The sequence below is a fragment of the Lissotriton helveticus genome, chromosome 5_1 (assembly GCF_964261635.1).
Source record: "Lissotriton helveticus chromosome 5_1, aLisHel1.1, whole genome shotgun sequence".
Lineage (NCBI taxonomy): Eukaryota > Metazoa > Chordata > Amphibia > Caudata > Salamandridae > Lissotriton > Lissotriton helveticus.
The window spans coordinates 1,338,484,669-1,338,505,860 of record NC_136065.1 but is presented as its reverse complement, the minus strand read 5'-3'; the positions used below and the strand labels follow the sequence as shown (position 1 = coordinate 1,338,505,860).

Genomic DNA, 21,192 nt, shown 5'->3' with positions numbered 1-21,192 from the left:
TCTCTTGTGCAACAGTGTTTGCACAACATTAACCATGATCATGTGTACATCAACCAAAGTGCATTTGCACACCTCATGAGCAATTGCACATCAACCTTTCTACCAAAGTCATCCTAAAGAGTCTAAGCAGAGCTCATAAAAGTATTGCACAACTTGAAGTAAATGCATTTATCACAGAAAAGCAACAACATGTTTACCAAAAGTAGTTTACATGAGTGTAACCAGACTGACAATATTACATGAAACACATGCTTTCAAGCAATATATACATTATCAACCAAAGCATTTACACCATTTCTTTTTCTTTGATTTACCAAGAACTTTTTTTACTTGCACATCTAAGCACACAATGCAAACAGTTTCAGCCTTATGAAGAGGCCAATACCTCCAAAGTTATGAAGATCAACATAGCATTGTGTGTAAAATATTAGAATTTAAATGTGGCTAATTGCATCTGTGGGACAAGTATATAGTTTACACCATTTTAAATAAAAGCATGTGCGCACAGCCAACCACAGTTTGCATATAATGTCAGGGAGAACATTTATGAAGCTCTACCAATAAGAGATCATGTGGCATCAACTGACAGTATTTGCAGGACTTTAATAAGGCACAAATGTGTTTCCTCAACAAAGAACTTTTGTGTCAGACAAGAGCTTGTACTTGTCAACCAGGATAACATGATCCAACAATGTCTGTGCAGTTATAAAGCAAGATAATTTATGTGATATAAAACGAAGAATTTAGACAATGCCAAATGATAAACATGGAATATAATACACCGGCTGTATTAAGCAGAGGAATTGCATGATGCCAATAACAATACTGTGCATGGCTTTCAATTAAAGTCCTTTTTATGATGTTTACCAAAAATATTTACCAAGCCCCACCTAACATGCCTTTCAGCTACATATACAAGTTCATTGAAGCAACAATGACATCTAACAGTTGAACAAAGAAGCTATGCACGGCCTTGTGTGTACATGTGCAACATTACCCGAGAGCACGAGTGCAATTTCAAACAAGGGTGTTTGTGTGGCATATATTAAAAGATTGTTTCTGGTCGTTTAATGAGCATTTGGCCAGAATCCTTCACACGCGTCTGTGCATCACGCACATTCTGCGTTGGAGAAAACATTCACTATGAGTAGTTGTGCAACACTAATAAAAGAATTTTTTCAACTAGGAACATTTAAACAATTTCAATCTAATTTGCGTTATATGTCAGTCAGTCAATGACAAGCCTTTGCATCGTCTAATGGTAAATTGACTTACCAGGCAATCACCTAAACTATTTATATGACCCACAGCAAACCCTTTAACACAGATCTGCAAAAAACAACATTTCCACACTGTCAACCATGTGCTTGCATAAGATCAACCCAAACCTTTTACAAAACCTCAAATAATATTCACGAAATGCCAACTAAAAGAGTCGACACAGCGTTAAGTTTACTTGAAACCTTCCCAAAGCGTTCTCACAACTCCAGGCAAAAATGTCAATCAGAGTTGTAAAGAGATGCACAGCATTTATCAAAAGCATGTATACACTAACAATCAAAAGTATTTACTCAAAATCAATCCAAGGACCTGCTATGCAACATTACCCAAGAAAATGAAAACAACATCAACCAAAAGACAGGAATACAGTGACTACGAAACGATTTTGCATGATATCAACCAACATGACAAGCCTGATTTGTTCTCATTATATCAGTCATGATCAGTAGCAGGTAGTCCGCCAGCATTTACAATTTTTCAACCAGTTGTGTTTTCTTGTTGGCTCCCACTTGTATGTAACGAGCCCAGGTCAGTAAAAGTGTGCTGAGAATCTAACCAGGTACGAGACACAGTTCATCAGCAGAATTAATGAAAGTGTCTACATTGTTGAAGAGAAGCCAAGACACCAGAACGTTCAAGACTGCTTTATTCATTCCTCGTCCGGCATTAACTGCCGATCCCCGAACCCCCGCTACCTCCCCGTTCTATCCCGAGTTCCATGCAGGGAACCCACTCGACATTCTGCCCCAAACCCCCCCCCCCTTCCTTCCGAACAAAATGACAAAATATGCATAAATTACTACAATGAACGAGGAGAAGCAAAAAGGAATTAGACAGTGGAGAACAAAACGAATGTATGACGTTACAACGAATTCCGTTGCAACGCATGCCTTTACCACGCATGCGTTACAACGGAATTCGTTTACCACGCATAACAAATACCTCGATTGCTTGCGTGGTGACGTCATACGTCGTTTAGAGAAAGCGGAAGTTTTTTTTCCGTTTTCTCTTAAACGACGCTGATTAAATACATAACCCGACGTGACTTCAGGTGAGTTTTTTTTTGGGGGGGGAAACCCCCCCAAGCCCCCCTTTTTTTACTTTTTACCTTTACCACATATACCTTTACTAGAAACTTTGTAGTAAAGGTATGCGTGGTAAAGGCTTTCGTGGTAACCACGCATGCGTTGTACTGCATGCGTGGTTAACGATTTAGTGGAAACGGCTTCGTTGTAATGGCCGTTTCCCGAACAAAACACATGACATATTCATGAAGAACAATAGCAAGGAAATGAACTAAGAGGGTACAATAGGAAAACAGATCTAAAACATTTTGTAATCGCTAAACTTCATGGGGCATATCTTTGCCCTGACAGATGCTCTCAAGGGAAGTAGTCATCCCCCCTTATCAGATGCTCTCAAGACAGCACTACTCCTGGTCGGGATACGTCTTGAAGGATGTGCCATAACTCTGCCAGATACTCTACCCGCAGCACAGCCATTGGACTGGGTACAGTCACCCTTGACCAGAGAGGAACCAACATGCACCCCATCTTCCTCCAAACATACTCATCTTTTGATCTGGGTACACGAGAAATAAAACACTTGTTCCATGTCTTTCCATTTTCTAATACCACAACATGGTCCTTCACATGAACAGATGCAGAAAAACCAGACCAACCCTTGCGCACAAAACCCGGTCTCTTAATTGTAACCCAGTCACCCACTTGGACAGTTAGAACATGATGATGTTCATTCGTGAAACCATACTTCTCCTGCACTACAGTCCTTACATCAGCTACCTTAGCCATTTTCGCTGCATCAACAGTTTTCCCTTTCCATCTTCTCCTTGATGAGCTTTGTGCCCGCAATTCTCTCCCTCAGCAAAGTAAAAGGAGACTTCCTTGTGCTTATGTGAGGAGTAGTTCTCATGGCCCACAACATATCATTCACCGCTTCTTTCCAATGTAACCTATTGATGAGTGCAAGCTGCTATTGATCTTTGAAATAATTAACCAGCTCCACAAGACCATTGCTGCGGAGATGATAGAGAGAAGTTAAAATGTGCTTTATACCAGAATCAACAAGAAAACTATCCATTTCCCTAGATGTTAACTGGGTTCTGTTGTCAGCTACCAACTCTTCTGGAAACCCTTCCCTAGAAAAAACGTATTTGAAGAACTTAATGATGGTATCCGAATTCATACTGCCCACAAAATTCACCTCGGGCCACTTAGACATATAGTCTATCATGACCTATGACCAAAGCATACTTGGGTGTACTGCCCCCAATGCCAAAAGGACCAGCCACATCAAACGCCACTATATTCCATGGTGTATTCTTAACCACATTAGGATTGAAGGGTGATGTACAAATCACTTGCGACTTGTCACTGAGAACACACGTACAACAATTCCTAACGCAGTGTTCGATTGCCCTGTCAATGCCAGGCCACCAGAAATCCTCCCTTATCCTTCTTTTCATGGCCCAGATCCCAAGATGACCTTCATGGGCCAGAACCAGCACTCTCTCCCGAAGACACTCTGGGACAACCAACTGCCCAACCCTAAGCCGAATGCTCCAACAATGGATAATTCTTTCCCGACTCTCCTGAAAGGGACCAATGCTTCAAGGGTATTCCTAGGAGTAGGCCAACCATCTACCACACACCTCATCACCTCTTGAAGGGTTCGATCATTCTATGCAGCAACTAACCATTCTTGATCAGGCAATGCTCCTTTCATAGTATCACCAATCGAACTCACCATGCACACAATTTCTAAATCATCAATATCCTCCAGAACTTCATCATTGTCCTCTATGGGCAACCTTGAAAGTGTCACGATTGCGATGGACTCGAACTACGTCTCCTGGCATGCCCTGGGCCGGAACTACATTTCCCGAGATCCTTAGCGGCGCGTCGCGTTCTCCCGATTAAATCATTTAAGGAGGACGGCGACGGAGGATCGGTGTCGGGTATTCCGGTCAGAGACCTTGGTTGGGATTGTGGACTCGGCTCTTCTGGTGCTGTAAGGTTGCTGGCACCTCTACGCTTCGCAGCGGGATCGCTGTTTCCAGGTTGCTTGGTTTTTGGGAGCCCTCGGTAACGGCTGTTATCGGGTGGGTTGTGTGACTTGTACCATAAGTTGGATTTGGCCCGGTTGGTATTTTCGGCCAACGGTGTATTCTCTGCTGTGTAGTAACAGCCTTGTGAAACTCAAAATACATTCGTGGGTGTGCTTTTCATTTCTCTGGATTCCGCCTAAGACCCATCTAAGAGGCATTAGTTGGGGTACAAGGAATCGCCAAGAATTCCAGGGATGCTCTTTGTTTGTTTTCATTTGAACCTTATTCATCATTCAGTGGCAACGTGAATTAAGTGATATAAAGGTGTTAACTGTATATATAACTCTTCTATTAACAGGGGTTCTGGAGGTGTAGGTTACACTCTTCCCCTGTGATGCTTAGTTGAGGAATACCTAGGTATGTTCCTACGCCTGTGAATATGGATATCAAGATATAACATTGTATGGTATGACAAATAGTTTATCACGATTTCATGCCTTTTTGTATTACTGTAGTTTCACCACATCAACCCCTACGTTGCCTCTACACATCTACAAGATTTAAATATTCCTTTACAGGTATTAATCGGTACAGTAGTTACAAGTGTATTATTGATTCTAAGGCATAGAAACCTAGTCTTATGAGTGTGTTCTGTTTATGTCTTTCAGATCTCCCTCCCTGCTGTCCCCTTCCTTTCCTTCCCTGCTCTGTTCTATTTTTCCCCTCGCTTGATCCTGTCAATGCTCTGTGCCATTACGGCAAGTCAGGCATTGGCTCGATCTGTGGGCATACCAATCAACAAACCGATCCTGAGGACTATATCATAACAGAAAGGCAATCAGTAACATCATTATAGACACCAGGCACATACTCCAACCTAGCCTATACTGCCAAGTCTATACTGCCACTTGGCGATGCGTGGGGTCGCTCTTCCCCCACCCTTGGTGGTGAACAGATCTAAAAGAGGTTTGTGGTCAGTTCTTAAAACAAATTCCGTTCCCCACACAACATTTGTGAAATATTGAACATCCCAATCATGGAGTAAGATGATCCTGCTCCACGAAGCATCCTAGATGTGAATGCAATAGTCTCTTCTTTTCCCTCAGCCCTTTTCTTCATAAGCACTGCCCCCAAACCCACATTACTAGCATCAGTGTTTATAATGCATGAGTCGTTGATGTCAAACATTTTAGAGGACCAGCACTTACAATTTCCTTTTTAATAGCTTCAAAATCATTCTCGCAATCATCATCCACACATACTTTATATTTTTCTTAAGAAGGTTGCATAACCCTCCTGTTTTGTCCACAAAATTCTTAACAAATTTGGAGTAGTACTCCACCAGCCCAAGAGATGAACAGAGCTGATCCTTGTTTTGGGGTTTCGGTGCACACTGAATGGCATCATGAATTTTTACCTTGGGCTCAATTCCTTTCCCGGATACATGATGGTCCAAATAATCAACACCATCTTAGGAAAATTTGCATTTCTCTTTTGTCATCCCGCTTCGCTTGATGATGTCAAGAACTGTTGTCACTCTGCTTTCATGTTCTGCCAAGGATGCCCCAAAAATTAGGATGTCATCTTGGAAGAACATGACCCCTTTGATCTTATTGAACAGATTATTCATCAACCGCTGGAATACAGCGGATGCTGAAGCTAATCCAAATGGCATTCAGATATATCTAAATGCTCCTTCAGGCGTAACAAATGCCGTTAGATGCCTAGAGTCCCTACTTAACTAAATCTGATGATATGCCGAAGAAACATCAAGAGAGGTAAAATATTTGGCATTGCCCAAGGTTGATTAAATTTCATTTATGTTGGGTAACGGTTGCCGATCCACCCAGATGTTAGAATTGAGATCTCTAAGATCCACACAAAGTCTCATTGACTTGTCAGCCTTACACACAAGTATGATGGGCGCCAACCATTCAGAACCTTTTTTTTTTTTCTTTCCGGTATTACACAACTTATCCAGTTCCCTTTTTATTTCTCCACTTAAGCTTAGAGGTACTTTATGCATCTTATGAGCTACAGCCTTTGCATCAAGTTTCAAAACTATGCACTGCTGAAAACCCTTAAGATGTCCTAGCCGTTCACAAAGGACATCAGCGTAACATCTGGCCCATTCCTCAACTCCAATTTGGTTGACTAAAGAAACACTTGTTAAAGGACAAGTCCTAGTTATGTTGTCAACATTTTGATTAGACCGTACCATGTTGGGATGATTGGGGTCTAAAATAAACCCAAATTCACCTTGTTCATTCCAACAAACTACTACCCTCCTTGACAATGTACGCAGGTCCTATAGCATGTTTACCATCAAATCGCAAATCAGCATCAAGTTTTTCCACAACTTCCACTCTTTTACCTGGATAAGCAAATATTTTGAAACAATATTCATTCACAACAGTGTCCTCAATCTCACCAAAATCTTTTTCGTTCAGCAGAGTAAATGGAGAAACCGAATCTGCCAAGAATTTTAAGTCTTTCATGATCACAGAAATAGTACAAGACAGGGGCTTCCTTTTCTGTAAGCTTGTGATGGACGATATCTCTACCACAGTTCTCTCCATTTGATCAGTTGAGGACACCATCAAAAGAGTGTTGTTCTCGTCATCAGAGTCGCCAAAATCTTCCCTAATGTTTTTGAACAACTGTGAAGGAGCAGATTGTTGAGCAATGTTTGCTTTTCACATTCCTGCAAAATGGCCTCTCTTTCCACACTTGAAACACACTTGATTCAATGCCGAGCAATATTTGGCATTGCCCAGATAGGATCTGCTCCCACAGCGGAAACATGTGTTTTGGTTCTTTTCTATTTTTTCCCTCCTGGGCTTGGGAGAATGACCTTCGACATTTCGTGAAAGAATTGGATTGGTTCCTTTACTCGATTGCTTAGCGCTGGACTTGGTGTTAAGGTGTTTCACCTCCCTGGGTTGGTATCTTCGTTCATTTCTTTCGTGCATACTTGTGAATGTTCGATACTTCTCGCTATGTTTAATGCAGACGCTAGATTAGGATCTTCAGTTGTTAAAAGTTTCTCTTGGATTTTCCTATTGTTGGACCTTTCTATCAATTAGTCTCTGATAATTTCATCTTTGAACTCTCTATAGCTGCATGTTGCAGCCAGTGTTCTGAAACTTGCAACAAAATCATCAATAGACTCTCCTGGAAGTTGAGAACATTGAAGAAACTTGTGGCATTCAAGCACAGTATTTGTCTTTGGATTGAAGCCCTTGTCTAGGGTACTAATAATGGAAGCATACTCATCAATAGTTGTTGAAGAATCCCCGCCCTCTCCACCCAATGTGACAAAAACGTACAATCTCCAATGGTAATGTTTTCAAAATATTCTGGCCTTCAGTACCCAAATTGTAAACTAAGAGTGATTTTTTTTATTTTGGAAGTGAAAGTGTCACCAGCAATTGCTTCTAAGTAGGCTTTGAAAGTTTCTTTCCATTATTGCCAATTTAACAGGGGCATGCCTGGTGCTTGTAGAAAAGGTGCTGGTGCCACAATTCTTTACATGGGGTAAATGCTATGATAAGGTTATGAGAATTGTAGTAGATGCTGTTGTAAGAGTAATCATACAGGTATATGGACTGTATGTTCAGTTTTTTTTATTAGACAAAAAAAGTATGTATTATTATTATTATTAAAATAAAAATATTGAAAATGCTTTTAAAAAGTAATAATATTTTCTTCAAGTTACTTTTGAGATTGTATTCAAAACATGCACCAAAGCAAAGTTCAAATTAATTCTTTCTGGTGTGCCTGTCACCGATGACAGAACAGGCAAAAGAAGAATCTAGAGAGGCACTGAATGTATCACTGTCGCCGGAGATACTCGAGGAAGCCAAAGCGGAATTCGACCTGCAATGGTCGGACTCGACCATCCCTTATCTTGGGGTCCTGTTGGCACCGACGGTGCAGGCAACCGCGGATGCCAATTACACTAGACTCACTGCTAGACTTCGGGATCAACTCAGAAGGTGGAAACACCTCACCCTGTCCTGGCTGGGCCGGATCGCAGCCACCAAAATGACCCTGCTGCCCCAGATTCTTTACGTGTTCCAAACCCTCCCTCTGCGCCCTCCGGCTCCAGAAGGCACAATCGGATTTGTCGCGCTTTGTGTGGAACGGTCGCCGCCCACGCTTTAAGCATATGATTGCCACACTCCCCCCTGAACACGGCGGGGTAGGCGTGCCGGACCTCACGCTGTACTTTCAAGCGACACAGCTGCGCACCCTGGTGGAATGGCACCAACTAGAATCAGGCAAACACTGGCTCTTTCAAGACCAGGCGGTGGCGGGCCGTCCACTCCAAGGCATCCCGTTCTTGCCGCGCTGCCATAGGCCTCCCAATCTCCACGCCTCAAGAATCACTAGCACGGTACTTGATGTATGGGACAGGGTGGCTGTTGCGCGAGAACTTACTTCCTTCCCCTCCCCGATGACCCCGATCTTTGACAATCCCGACTTCTCGCCCGGCCTCGACACCCGGGCCCATGCGGCCTGGAGGGCGACTCCCTGCAGGGCTGTGGGACATATGTTTGACCTCCAAGGCATTCTCCCCTTCCCAAAAGTGAAGGATGACTATGGTGTGCCCGAAAGGGATCGCCTGCACTACCTCCAGGTCTGGCACTGGGTTCTGCATCCATCGATCCGCCCCGGGGCGCAGCGCCGACTCACCCCATACGAGAAGTGGCTGGTGACACGCACATCCGATAAAAAGCTGATCTCGGACCTCTACCAGCATCTGCTCCTCACCAACATACACACCTACAACGCAGGAAGGGCTAGATGGGAGAGGGATCTAGGGCGACAACTCACACGGAAGGAATGGGAAGGGGTTTATTATAGAGCCAGGCATTCTGCACATCACACAGGACTTACTGAGACTATGACAAAAGTTGCCGCTTACTGGTACCATACGCCCGAACGGCTACATCAATGGGACCCCCGGGTTAGCGATCGCTGTTGGAGGGGGTGTGGGGAACTTGGAACGTTGGAACACCTACTTTGGAGCTGTGTCCACCTCCAGCCTTACTGGACCTCAATCCTAGACCTGATAGACTCCCACCTAGATACCCAATTACCTAGATTCCCAGCTTATGTCCTGCTGGGCCTCTCCAACGCTTTGATGTACCCCCTAAAATCCTGGAGAGGGAGGCTTATTGCGGTGGCACTAGGGGCAGCTGTATAGAATGTGGTGGCACACTGGAGGGCCGTCCAACCCCCACTGCAGCTGGGTTGGCTACATAGGCTGTGGGCGATATTGGGAATGGAGAAGCTGTCATTGGCCCAGGCAGGGAAAGGGGTAGAATTTGCAGCACTGTGGAGGCCATTCTTGACCCTGCTAACAGGGGAATTCCGTGAGCTGAGCTGCCCCCGCTCCCTGCGCCTACTGCGCCTTGCGGACACACCGCTCCCAGAGCCTAAGACACAGCTACACAAGCGCAAAATACCAGCACGCCCCACACTTGATGGAGACCGCTAGCGAAGTGATCATCTATAGACTCTGTTTGTATTCTACGGACAAGGAGAAGGGCGGTTGTGGGAGGGGGGTGGGAGGGTGGGGCTTGTTAATTCCTCTTTTTGTTATTTCTGTTTACTTGTGCTCCAACATCAGCGCCATCTGCACCTGCACTGCAATCTTTATGACGCGGCCGGCCCGGAAGGGTTCTAGGCGGCTTGCTCTGTTAATACTTGCAGTAAGAGCTCCCAATGGTACTGTGTACGCCACTCGCATATCCTTGGCCGCCTTGTGCGCGAGCTGGTGTGGATGGTTGTATGAAACATGCAGTTCTTCTTTGTTGCTCAATAAAAAAGATTTAATACTAAAAGAAGAATCTAGGCAAAACAGGTGATTTGACCTCACCCAAGATGGCAGTCACATTGAACACACGTGTGTGTGTTTCTAGAGGATTTTGTGCTTGTTTCCTTGCCGCTTGTCCCAAATTCAGAAGATGGCCGCTGGACATGTGCAGTGCAACTCCTGCAACGTGCGCAATGTTCAGATGCGACCTCATATTCCTCAAATGCAGGTTGCTGGTAATCAGACAATGCCCCGGACAGCTTGCAAGGAGCTGCAGTCCAGCATTCAGGCAGTGTAGAGCAAGAGTGTGTGTGCCCCTCCAGGGACACTGTAAAAGACCCACCTGGAGTGTGGTGAACAAGGCAATAGAACACCGGCAAACAGCAGGACAGGATAAAGATGCCGGGAGGTCATCGTGCAGGACCGGACCACCAGTCATCGCCACTGAAGAGAAGCCAAAACACTGGTACGTTGAAGACTGCTTTATTCATTCCTTGTCTGGCAGTAACTGCTGATCCCCGAACCCCCGCTACCTCCCAGTTGTATCCTGAGTTCCACACAAGGAACTCACCCAACATTCTACCCCAACAATTGTCCTCTATGATCAAGTATTCATCACTTCTCAAAAAGCAGATGTTGAACTCACCAGGGGTGCACGTGGGCAGAGCCTCATTTGGCACAAGTGTATGGTGAAGATGGCATGTGAACGGGAGCTCTGGACATTCATCTGGGTGCTGGCAGTGGTACGCGACAGAGCTCCCTGCTTGAGGCACTGGAACAGCTGAAGATAAAAAAACGAGAGATAACAGTTGAGACAGAGAGCTCGAAATGTCTAAGACTACACAGTTAGAAAACTTCAACAACATATTACCCTGATGCAAACACAACACTAGGGCGCACATACATTTCTGACCGTTTGAGTGCATGTCCCTTCTGTAGGAAGCTGGCTGTGTATATGCTATACTAAAATGAGGTATAATGTGCTCAGAGTCCAGTGGATCCCCAAAGATAAGCAGAGGTAAATGTAGATAGTACCTTACTCTCTATTTGTGGTAATGTGGGAGAGCAGTAAGCTTTATCAGAGGGTAGTGTGAAGCATTTGTTGTACAGACTCAGTCAGCAAATGATATCACACACTCAAAGATTAAACTCATTCCAATTTTGTTTATATAAATATATTGTTAAGTTATTTTATTTCTAGAACCAAGCCAAGCCTGGCACAGGTAAGTGAAATAAATGCTTTTTAAAATATTATGCAGGGTTTACATGTGAATGCAAGTTCAAATGCAGTTGTTTGAAATACAAGTAAGTCAAGTTATTGAAAGTACTGTACAGATTACTTTTCAGTTACTTTTTAGATTACTTTTAAGTTACTTTTTCTACTCAGCGTGATATGCCTAGATATCACACTGGGACATTTCCTAGAGAAAAGGTAAGTAAAATCAGTTTTGCACGATTGTAATTTTTCAGGTTTCCATACAAATCAACTCCACACCTAGAACATTTTTCATAGAAAAACAGTCAATGGATTCCAATGGAGAGAAATGAAGTTATTGGTTAACAGGTAAGTACTCCATCTTGAGGGTTGAGTTTCTCGGGGTTAGAACAAGTGTTCACCCAGGGTCTAGGATGCACTCTCAAAATGAATGAATGAATGAATATACACTTATAAAGCGTATAGCTACCAAAGGCCTACCAGCACTAGAGACAGAGCCCTAAACCGAGGTATGTCAGAAGATTCAAGGGAACAGCAGAGTCTTTAGAAGTTTGCGGAATGAGAGATGGTTGGCCTCAAACCGAATATGATCTGGTAGCTGATTAAAGCATTTCGCAGTGATGAAGGAAAATAGACGGACACCACTCCTTACGCGGTTAAATCTGGGAATACTTGCAAGGTGTTTCTTCTCAGAGTGCAGTGATCTTTTTGGGAGGTAAGGTGAGATGATTGATCGGAGAATTCCTGGGGTCCTATCCGAAAGCGACTTATGGGCGATGCACAAGGCCTTAAAGTGGATTCTTCCGGCCACTGGCAGCCATTGCAGAGAAATTATATGTGGCTTAGCAGATTCCCGCTTATGAGCCTGCATGAGAAGTCGTGCAGCACAATTCTGACTGTTTGCAGTTTTTTAATGGTAGAGCAGGGGGAGCCTAAATAAAGCACATTGGCGTAGTCAAGCCGCGAAAGGATCAAGCAGCGGCACTAAGGCGGCCAGGTGCTGAGTGCTGAGGCCCAATGTTATCCAATGTGGGATAGAGGGCCTCTATTTGGTGGCTGCTTACGCGTAGGCCACTGGGTTGTGGGAGCAAAGCTGCTGTGTTAGGCTCAGGGCAAAGGGGGATCCGAGTTAGCACCCAAAGTACACCCGCATCGGCACAGGGACGGCTGGATGCAAGGTGCTGTTTTGGCTTCGGGTGCCGTGTTGTTTTCACCGGGGATTCTCGGTTTTGGTTTTTAGCTGCAGGCACGGTCCAGGAAATCTTTCAGAAGGAACAAACAGCTGGGCAGGTTAGTTGGAGGGTTCAGGGACATAGATGCACCTCAGGTTCTTTTCTCCAGGGTGCAGGGTGGCTGGATGCAGGGGTGGCTTTTGAGGTCGGATTTCACCTTACCGAGTCACTCGCGGATGGGGAGACTCCATGCAGAGGCTGCAGGTGATGTCGAGAAGTCCTGGAGGGGTCAACCCACAGTGGACTCGGACTCTGGAACGCTGGGGAACCTCGCTGGGACCAGTGGCCCACATGAACTCGGGCTGTAGGCAACGGGTGCAGTGGTGGATCTAGGCGTCGGGTTTGTTTGTCCTCATCAGGCTCAGTGTCTGTTTTTGGAGTTTCTTTTCAACAGAGCTGTTGTTCACAGGAGATCCAGTCTTTGTTGAAGGCAGTCAGTCCTCCCAGGGGTTCTGGAGGTTGCTGGCTGCAGGACAAGGTGATTTTTGGCGCAGGATCTCTGGAAACTGTACGGGCCGGTAGGGCTGGGGCCAAGTCAGTACTTCTCTGCAGTCTCCTCTGTCGGACTTCTTCTGTCTTCCTTCTTCTTCGTAGGTTGCGGGAATCTGCCTTTTTGGTCCCGGGCTGCCCCCTAAATATTGGATTTTGGGGGTGTTTTTACTAGGGGTCTCAAAGGTTAGTAGCCAATGGGCTGCTGACATTAGGATGACTACACCCTTTGTGTGCTCACCCCATGTGGGGGAGTGGACACAATCCCTAGTCCTGATTGGAGAGTGTCTGCGGTCTGCAAGATGGCGTGCACTGAAGAGTGTGCTTTACCTCGCCTCCCCCACCTGAGGGGTGGGGTTTGCAGAGGTGGGCACACCTTCTGGGCTGTGCTAATTTTTCCCGCCTGTCTGCCCGCCGAAAAGGAGAGGAGACAGGAAGGGGGTCTGCTCCTGATAGCAGGAGAGGCTGGGAGTCACATAACAAAGGTGACAAGGCCTTTGAAGCTCCCTTGCCACATATTTCTCTTCCAGGCCTGGGGGAGGTGTGACCACCTCCGTCCAGGAAAAGCTTTGATTCTGGGCGCAGGGAGTAAAGGCTCCCCACCCCAGGGGTCCAGAAACATGGCTTGTGGTGGCAGGCTGGTGTATACCAGTCAGGGAACCCACCAGAGGCTGGTCATATTTCAGCGGGCATCTCTAAGATGCCCTCTGAGTGCATTTTTCACTAATTCCTACACTGGCATCAGTGTTGTGTCTCGAGCCAGGAACCTGTTCCTTACACTTCTAGGCTCGAGCACTGCACAGCTGTTTTCTTGTACTCGTGCATCCTCGCTCTGCCTAATGTGTCATTATTCAAACTGTGGTGGGGATTCCTCATGTATGTAGGTGGTTGGGGCCAGTTCGGGTGATGAGAGCTGGTTGGCGGCTGCGTCTGCGTCTCCTCTGTGAATCGGGGTTATGTTATTAATAAAGAAGAATCCATGAATACTGACTACGATTATTTTTCACAACAATGGCGACGATGGTACATAACCCCAGAAGAACCTACGCAAGTAGCAATTCATTAAAATAATTGTGACTTCGGATTGAACGTGAAAAGGAAACTTAATGAGAGGAAGAATACAACAATTCGGCAAGGAAAGTGAATTCGTCTACCACCTATTGTGAACATCCGACGTAAGTCACATGTTGCGGTTTGAAGCTTAAGCTAACGTAATTTGATTGAAGTGCAACTTGAAGGGAAGCGCATATGTGGATTCATGTGACTGATAATGATATGAAGTGAATGATCGTTACGTTACGATACCACAACTTAAAGGTGATACTGACACAGGGTGATTTAACGTTACGTTAACGCTACGTTATGGAATCTGATACCGCAATTTGAAATGAATACTAATACGGAGTGAATTGACTTTACGTTAGCGCTACGTTTTTGAATCTGATACCGCAATTTGAAATTGATGCTACCTGGAAATGATACTGCAAAAGAGTGATTTAACGTAATATTATTGGACCTGATACCGCAAGTTGGATTGAATCTGGCACAAATGCTTACGGAATTTTCCTCCAAAAGAGACAAAAGAAGAAACCAGTTACCGTAGTGTGTCACGGAATTCCTTTTAAATTTAAATACTTCTCCGTTGTTACTTGTGGGATTGCACGATTTTTTTGGAAGAGTTCACGACGTATAATTAATTGGAAAGACATAACAGTTAACGGTTAACCTGACGTTGGAAATTGCGTCTTCTAAAAGCAGGAACGTTCTGTTTCTAAGCTGGATTGGAGTGTTGATTGAACGCTGTTCACAGCACTACGCTCGACATCATCACGCGCGTAGGTGCCAGCGCAAGGTCACGCATTGGGTCAAGTTACGTGACTCCATTTTGTTTTACAGGTTACCTAGTAACAGCCAAGGATCTCGTCGGAACTCTTATGTTATCGCAAACTCCACATTGTTGGTCTTTGAATCAATTTGATCTTGATAATTAAAAGCGAACAAAAGAATAACAAGGAAGAATTACCCTCATCGGTGACACGCACACTGTGTGTCATTTCGACAACTCATCAGTGATACGCACACTGCGTGTCATTTCGGAAATTATTCAGTTACACACTCACATTCATCAGTGATACGTTCACTGCGTGGAACTACTTTACAAGATATTGCGAGTGTATCATTATTCACCAGTGATGCACGCACTATCAAATATTATAGTTATTCTAGGCTCAATCTTATAATGTTTATTATAAATCCAATCTGGAAATGTTAAAACTGTAACTGAAATCAATTAGTACTCTTATAGATGTTACTAAATTTAAATTATTTAGTATTATAAGTGTATTTCATTATATTGAGGTACTTTAGAAATTAAGGGGCATTCGGATCTGTTAAAGGGAAAAATCGTTAGTGAATGGAACTCAGCGTGTCATTAACTCAATGACTTACTTGATGTTTACTCGCTGACTATTTTTTTGTGTGGTTATCTCCTCATTGCTCATAGGCATACATTGATTTAAGTGTAATGCAAAAATGGATGCAAGGTCTAACTATTTAAAAGAAATTGGTGTATTTATTCATTCGGATATCAAGGATGGCAACTACTACAATGAATTTGCCGGCGCCAAAGGCATTTTTGATAAGAGATGGGGAAGTTTCGAGTCAGAGATGGGAAGAATGGAGGGATTATTTGATAAATTATTTAGAAACGTTTGAGAGTAAGGAATTGACCCCAGAAAGGAAGAAGAAAATACTTTTGCATTGTCTTGGACCAGGTGGTTTAAGAGTTTACAATAGAATTGAGAAAAAGAATGTCAGTGGGAGTGAAGGTAATATCTTTACACAAGCTATAAATGACCTCAATGCTTATTTTGCACCTACTGTTTGTAAGGCGGTACATAGGTTTAATTTTTATCATAGGAAGCAAGAGTCTAATGAGAAACTAGAGGACTATATTGCTTCGCTCAGAAGACTTGCCTTGTCTTGCAATTTTGGCACCATTGTAGAGGAATTAATACGCGATCAAATTGTGATGCATTGTAACAATAGTGGTTTGTAGGATAAGTTATGGGTAAATGGCGATGCCAGCCTAAGAGTAATTTCAGCGATAATTGGCAAAGCTGAATTAACCTCTAGGTGTGCTAAAACGGTGGTTAATAAGGCCAAAGGTGCGAACAGTGACGAAACAATTAGAATAGTTAGGACGCCTGTTCAATCCAAGAGAAATCCTAACCAAAGTAAGGGGAAAGGCGTAACAAGAGAAACTAGCAACGCTACAGCTTTTGAGAAAAAGGGGGATTGTTTCCGTTGTGGTAGTTCAACACATCTTGCTAATGAAAGAAGATATCCTGCCTTAGGTCAAACATGTGCCTATTGCAAAATGACTGGTCAGTTTGCTAGGGCTTGTAAAAATAATAAAAGGGTGACGTGTATTGTAGATGAGTGCGATGAGAACTACGATAGCGGGGAGCAAGATTTTGGTGATGTTGCGGTTTCTTATGTGAGTGATGAGTGCGGTGACAACTATGATAGTAAGGAATTAGATATTGTATAAGGTTGATCTTAATAGTCTTCTTCCGGGTCTTTCGCACTTATTACGGTGTGATTGTGTATTGCAGAAACATTTTGACAGGGACATAATTGAAGGTGCAATCTTATAGGAGTGTATAGCATGGAGAAATCTTTTTATCTTATATATTTTTTTGTTGTTTTTTTTGTTTTGTGTCTCAGGTTTTTATTGTGAAGGGGGGAGAAAAGTGTTGTGCTTGTTTTTGTGAAAGGGGGAGAAGTGTTGTGTCTCGAGCCAGGCACGTTGTGTTTGTTATTGTAAAGGGGGGAGAAGTGTTGTGTCTCGAGCCATGAAACCTGTTCCTTACACTTCTAGGCTCGAGCAATGCACAGCTGTGTTCTTGCACTCGTGCATCCTCGCTCTGCCTAATGTGTCATTATTCAAACTGTGGTGGGGATTCCTCATGTAGGTAGGTGGTTGGGGGCAGTTCGGGTGATGAGAGCTGGTTGGCGGCTGCGTCCGCGTCTCCTCTGTGAATCGGGGTTATGTTATTAATAAAGAAGAATCCATGAATACTGACTACAATTATTCTTCACAACAACCACCTCCGTCCAGGAAAAGCTTTGATTCTGGGCGCAGGGAGTAAAGGCTCCCCACCCCAGGGGTCCAGAAACATGGCTTGTGGTGGCAAGCTGGTGTATACCAGTCAGGGAACCCACCAGAGGCTGGTCATATTTCAGCGGGCATCTCTAAGATGCCCTCTGAGTGCATTTTTCACTAATTCCTACACTGGCATCAGTGTGGGTTTAAATATGCTGAGAAGCTTGATACCAAACTTCTCAGTTTTCGGTAAACCCCTTATGGTGCTGTGGAGTTCGTAATGACAAACTCCCAGCACCATATACTCTTAATGGCATTACCGCACTTACAGTGTCTAAGAATTGTTCTAGACACGGTAGGGGTACAGGGCTCATGCACCTGTTGCCTCACCAGTGGTATAGTGCACCCAGCTCGAGGGGTGGCTGACCTATGCCAGGGCAATGGGCTGTAGGTTTCCTTTGTTCTGCACCAAAACATGCAGCCTGCAATGGCAGGGTGGTTGTGTAAAGGTACAGGACATCTAAGGGTGGCACAATTAGTGATGCAGCCCTTAGAGGCCTTCCCTAGCTACAGTGCACTTAGTACGCATGGTACATTTTACAAGGGTCTGACATGTGGCCAGAGAGGTGCCAATTGAGGATACAAGGTACAGTTTTGGGAAAGAACACAGGCCCTGGGAACCTGATTGGCAGGGACCAAGGGCACATCAAGTCAAAGTGCATCAGAAATCTAGCAAAAAGTGTGGGGGGGTTACTGCAACAGAAACCCAGCTTCCTACACCTTCCTCCTCACAATGCCAGAAATCATGCTCTCAGAGATAAGGCTCCATATCAAACATGCAAGGGCAATTCCATGACAATTGAATATGTATTCAAATTAGATTGGCCCAAAACATCAGGGGCTTTACATTTACCAAACACAGAGCTGGTGAGGATCTGTAGCAGAAGCAGCTGGAGGAGGCAGGGAAAAAAATGGCACGAATATAGCACAAGTGGAAGGGAAAAATGTTCTGAGAATCGGCACGGAAAACAAGTTGTGCTCTTTTAGGATTAGGAAGCAAAGTAAAAACAGAATAGGATACTACAAGGGAAGGAGAAGGTTGTGAACAGAATGAGAAAAAAATAACAGTTTTAGGGGAAGTGAGCAGATGGAAAGCAGGGCACAACATCTTTTGTGCCTTGCTTTCCATCTGCTCAGAAAGGGACCTGTTGTAGGGGCGTGGCTAGGGGAAGCTATTTAGCAAAAAAAGCACAGTGAAAGAAAAGTAAGAGTACCACAGACGAGCGGGAATTACCTCATAAAAGAAATAGGCTAGAGATGAATGAAGATAGAGACGGAATAGGGAGTTAGAAATGCCGGCTCCAAGGAGGCAGAATAGGAATGAGCAGACAGGAAAACAACTGAAATGCAAACAAGGGGAGAGATGAAAGTCATTCCCATAAAATATTGGTCAACGTGATAGCAGAATGTATTGCATCAAGGCTAGATGACGCAAATGCCTGTTATATAGGCATTTCGGATTATCTTCTAACAAGACTCCAACTTGTGCAGAATAAGGCAGCATGACTAGTTAGCGGTTTATGGAAATCCGACCACATGACCAAAGATTGTAAAAACTTCTCTGGCTCTCAAATGAGAAAAGAATCCGTTCAAAGCATTAATACTGGTGCACCAAGCACTTCATGGACAGACTACAGGCAATTCATGCTTGAGCCAATAGGTATGCCCCAGGCGAAAACTGCACTCGGCCTGCTTTCTGAAGTGGGGCCTTGCTAAAGGCATGCTCGCACAGGAAGAAAAGGATTTTCCATCCTGGCCCCCTTAACCCTGCACCCATCTACAGGCCTCGTTTTGAGACATTTTTGATTATCGGGCATTCTGGAAAAAACACGAGTCTTTCTTGTGTATGAGACCATGTACCAGACTATGGCACTGTCCGTCCCTGGTTCTTATCTATTTGAAATCTTGGTTTCTTCTCTTCTAATGTCATTGCTGCAAAATGCTGTGAAGGTGAACCTTGCACATACAGTATATGTTTCATTAATTCCCTTGTTTGTTGGGAGGTGTTCAGGCATCGTTTCCCTCTACCCTTCTCAATAAAATGGCACTGACGGTTATTGCTAAAATACTTGAAATCTGCACCTTTTACATATTTCTTCCTGTTAGGCCTGACACCCTTGCCGTGTAAAGCATCTAAATTATTTGCCCTCATCCCTCCTACTTAGCAAAATTAGTTTTTGTCGGCTTTAGGACATTGAGCACTTCACAGCTGCTAACCCGTGCTAAAGTGCTTGCGTCTCTCCCTAAAACATGGTAAGATTGATCTACATCTGATTTGCACATTTAATTTACGTGCAAGTCCCTAGTGTATGATATTGCATGTACCCAGGGCTTGGAAATCAAATGCTACTTGTGGGCCTGGTCGCTTATTGTGCCACCCACTATATAAGCACGCATACCAGTGTAAGGTATCAGAGCACACAAACATTGCAGAAAGACAATCAATCATATGTTTGTAAATCAGTATTTCTGAAATGTTACATAAGACAGGACTGCAAGGTTTAGGAGTCACTTGTCATCAATACTGGTAGGCAGTATAGTTTAATAGTGCTTGGTCTAGAGAAGCACAAACTCAGAATTTAAAACGTAACACCATGGTTGGGAGTTCCCTTTAATAATCAGAATAGATTTCTACCCAAATTAATCTTTTTTGCAACACTAATCTTTGTTCCAATCCATACTTTGCAGCGTGCATGCAGTTCTTTGATAAACGTTAACAGCTCGGAATTAGGATTTTAACTTATAAATTGCAAGTAACAAATTGATGTCTCTTTTAAAAGCAGTAAGCCACTGACCTATTTACATTCTATGCACTTTGTAATCCGCGCTACTATAGTGAATCAAAACCGCAATTAAACAAAACTCCGATCTCTCTTCAGGAAGAGCATTAATCACAGGAGTTATTCTTTTTTTTGATCGCCTGGAAATTGCTGGTGAAAACAAACGCAGCAGCAGATGCTTTACAATAATAAACTTGCAAACACAGCGCCCCCCCCTGGAAGTCATCACCAGGTGCGGTGACACCGGTTGTACCACCCTAGAGGGGCAAGAGAGCAGCAGTCCTTCTTGCAGAGCAGCACAGTAGTCCTTCCGAGTCTTCCACATGTCCAGAGGTTCATTGAAGAGTTAGGACTGAGGGCCCAATATTTACATTTGGTGCCACTTTGAAGAAAGAGAGGGGTCTGGGGGTTTTCAACCCCAGAGGTGTTTGGAATTTCATGCCTCCATGTTCTGGTCCCAGCTTGTCTGGGGTCACAAAATACTAGTGTCAAACCCTATCTGAGTGTGCTCTAAGAGAGGCTTTGTGATGTGCAACTGTGGCAGGTGACACCTCATTCCCCTCATCAAGTCAGAGATGGCCAATCCTGCCAACAGCTACGCACATTTTTCTTACTGTCTGGGAGCAATATGCATAGACTAGCGGCCAGCTACACCTAGTCATGTGACCCAGGAAACAGGCTGCAGACACCAAATGGTTCAGACAAGAAAATCCCATCTCTCTAAAAGTTCAAAAAAAGCCTGGGGCAGTGTTTCACTCTGGTCACTAACTGCACAGAGTAAATGACTTTAATGAAAACTGTAGTTCGTTTTTTGAGTTTGGCATGTTATCGTGTTTGATGAGTTTGTAGAGTAACAGTGCGTACATTTTAGTACACGTATATGTTGGTGTAGTTACATAAATGATGCTGGGTTATAGTAGTGTTTTTTTGCTATGTGTGCACGTAATTCACAGCACCTTTTGGTAACGGGAGGTATGTTTTTGCACATTTAGGTAATGTATTGTATATTTTAAAGCTTTATATTAGATCTCGCCCCTTAAATGCTAATGGACCTTTTTTTAAAAATTTCAGTAACCTCTGAAGAAGGGCTTCTAGCCCGAAATGCATTAGGTCTGTATTTGCACCAGTAAAAAGG

At 43.9% G+C, this 21,192-nt stretch overlaps 1 protein-coding gene across 4 annotated transcripts in view; it reads right to left on the bottom strand.

Moving 5' to 3' along the window:
- Positions 1 to 21,192, bottom strand: part of KIF21B (kinesin family member 21B) — a 493,467-nt gene that overhangs the window by 206,517 nt on the left and 265,758 nt on the right. For all 4 annotated transcript variants that reach the window (XM_078644203.1, XM_078644205.1, XM_078644204.1 and 1 more), the window contains exon 5: positions 10,819 to 10,953. In XM_078644203.1, the coding sequence (XP_078500329.1) occupies positions 10,819 to 10,953 (135 nt within the window). The remainder of the gene's footprint in view (positions 1 to 10,818; positions 10,954 to 21,192) is intronic.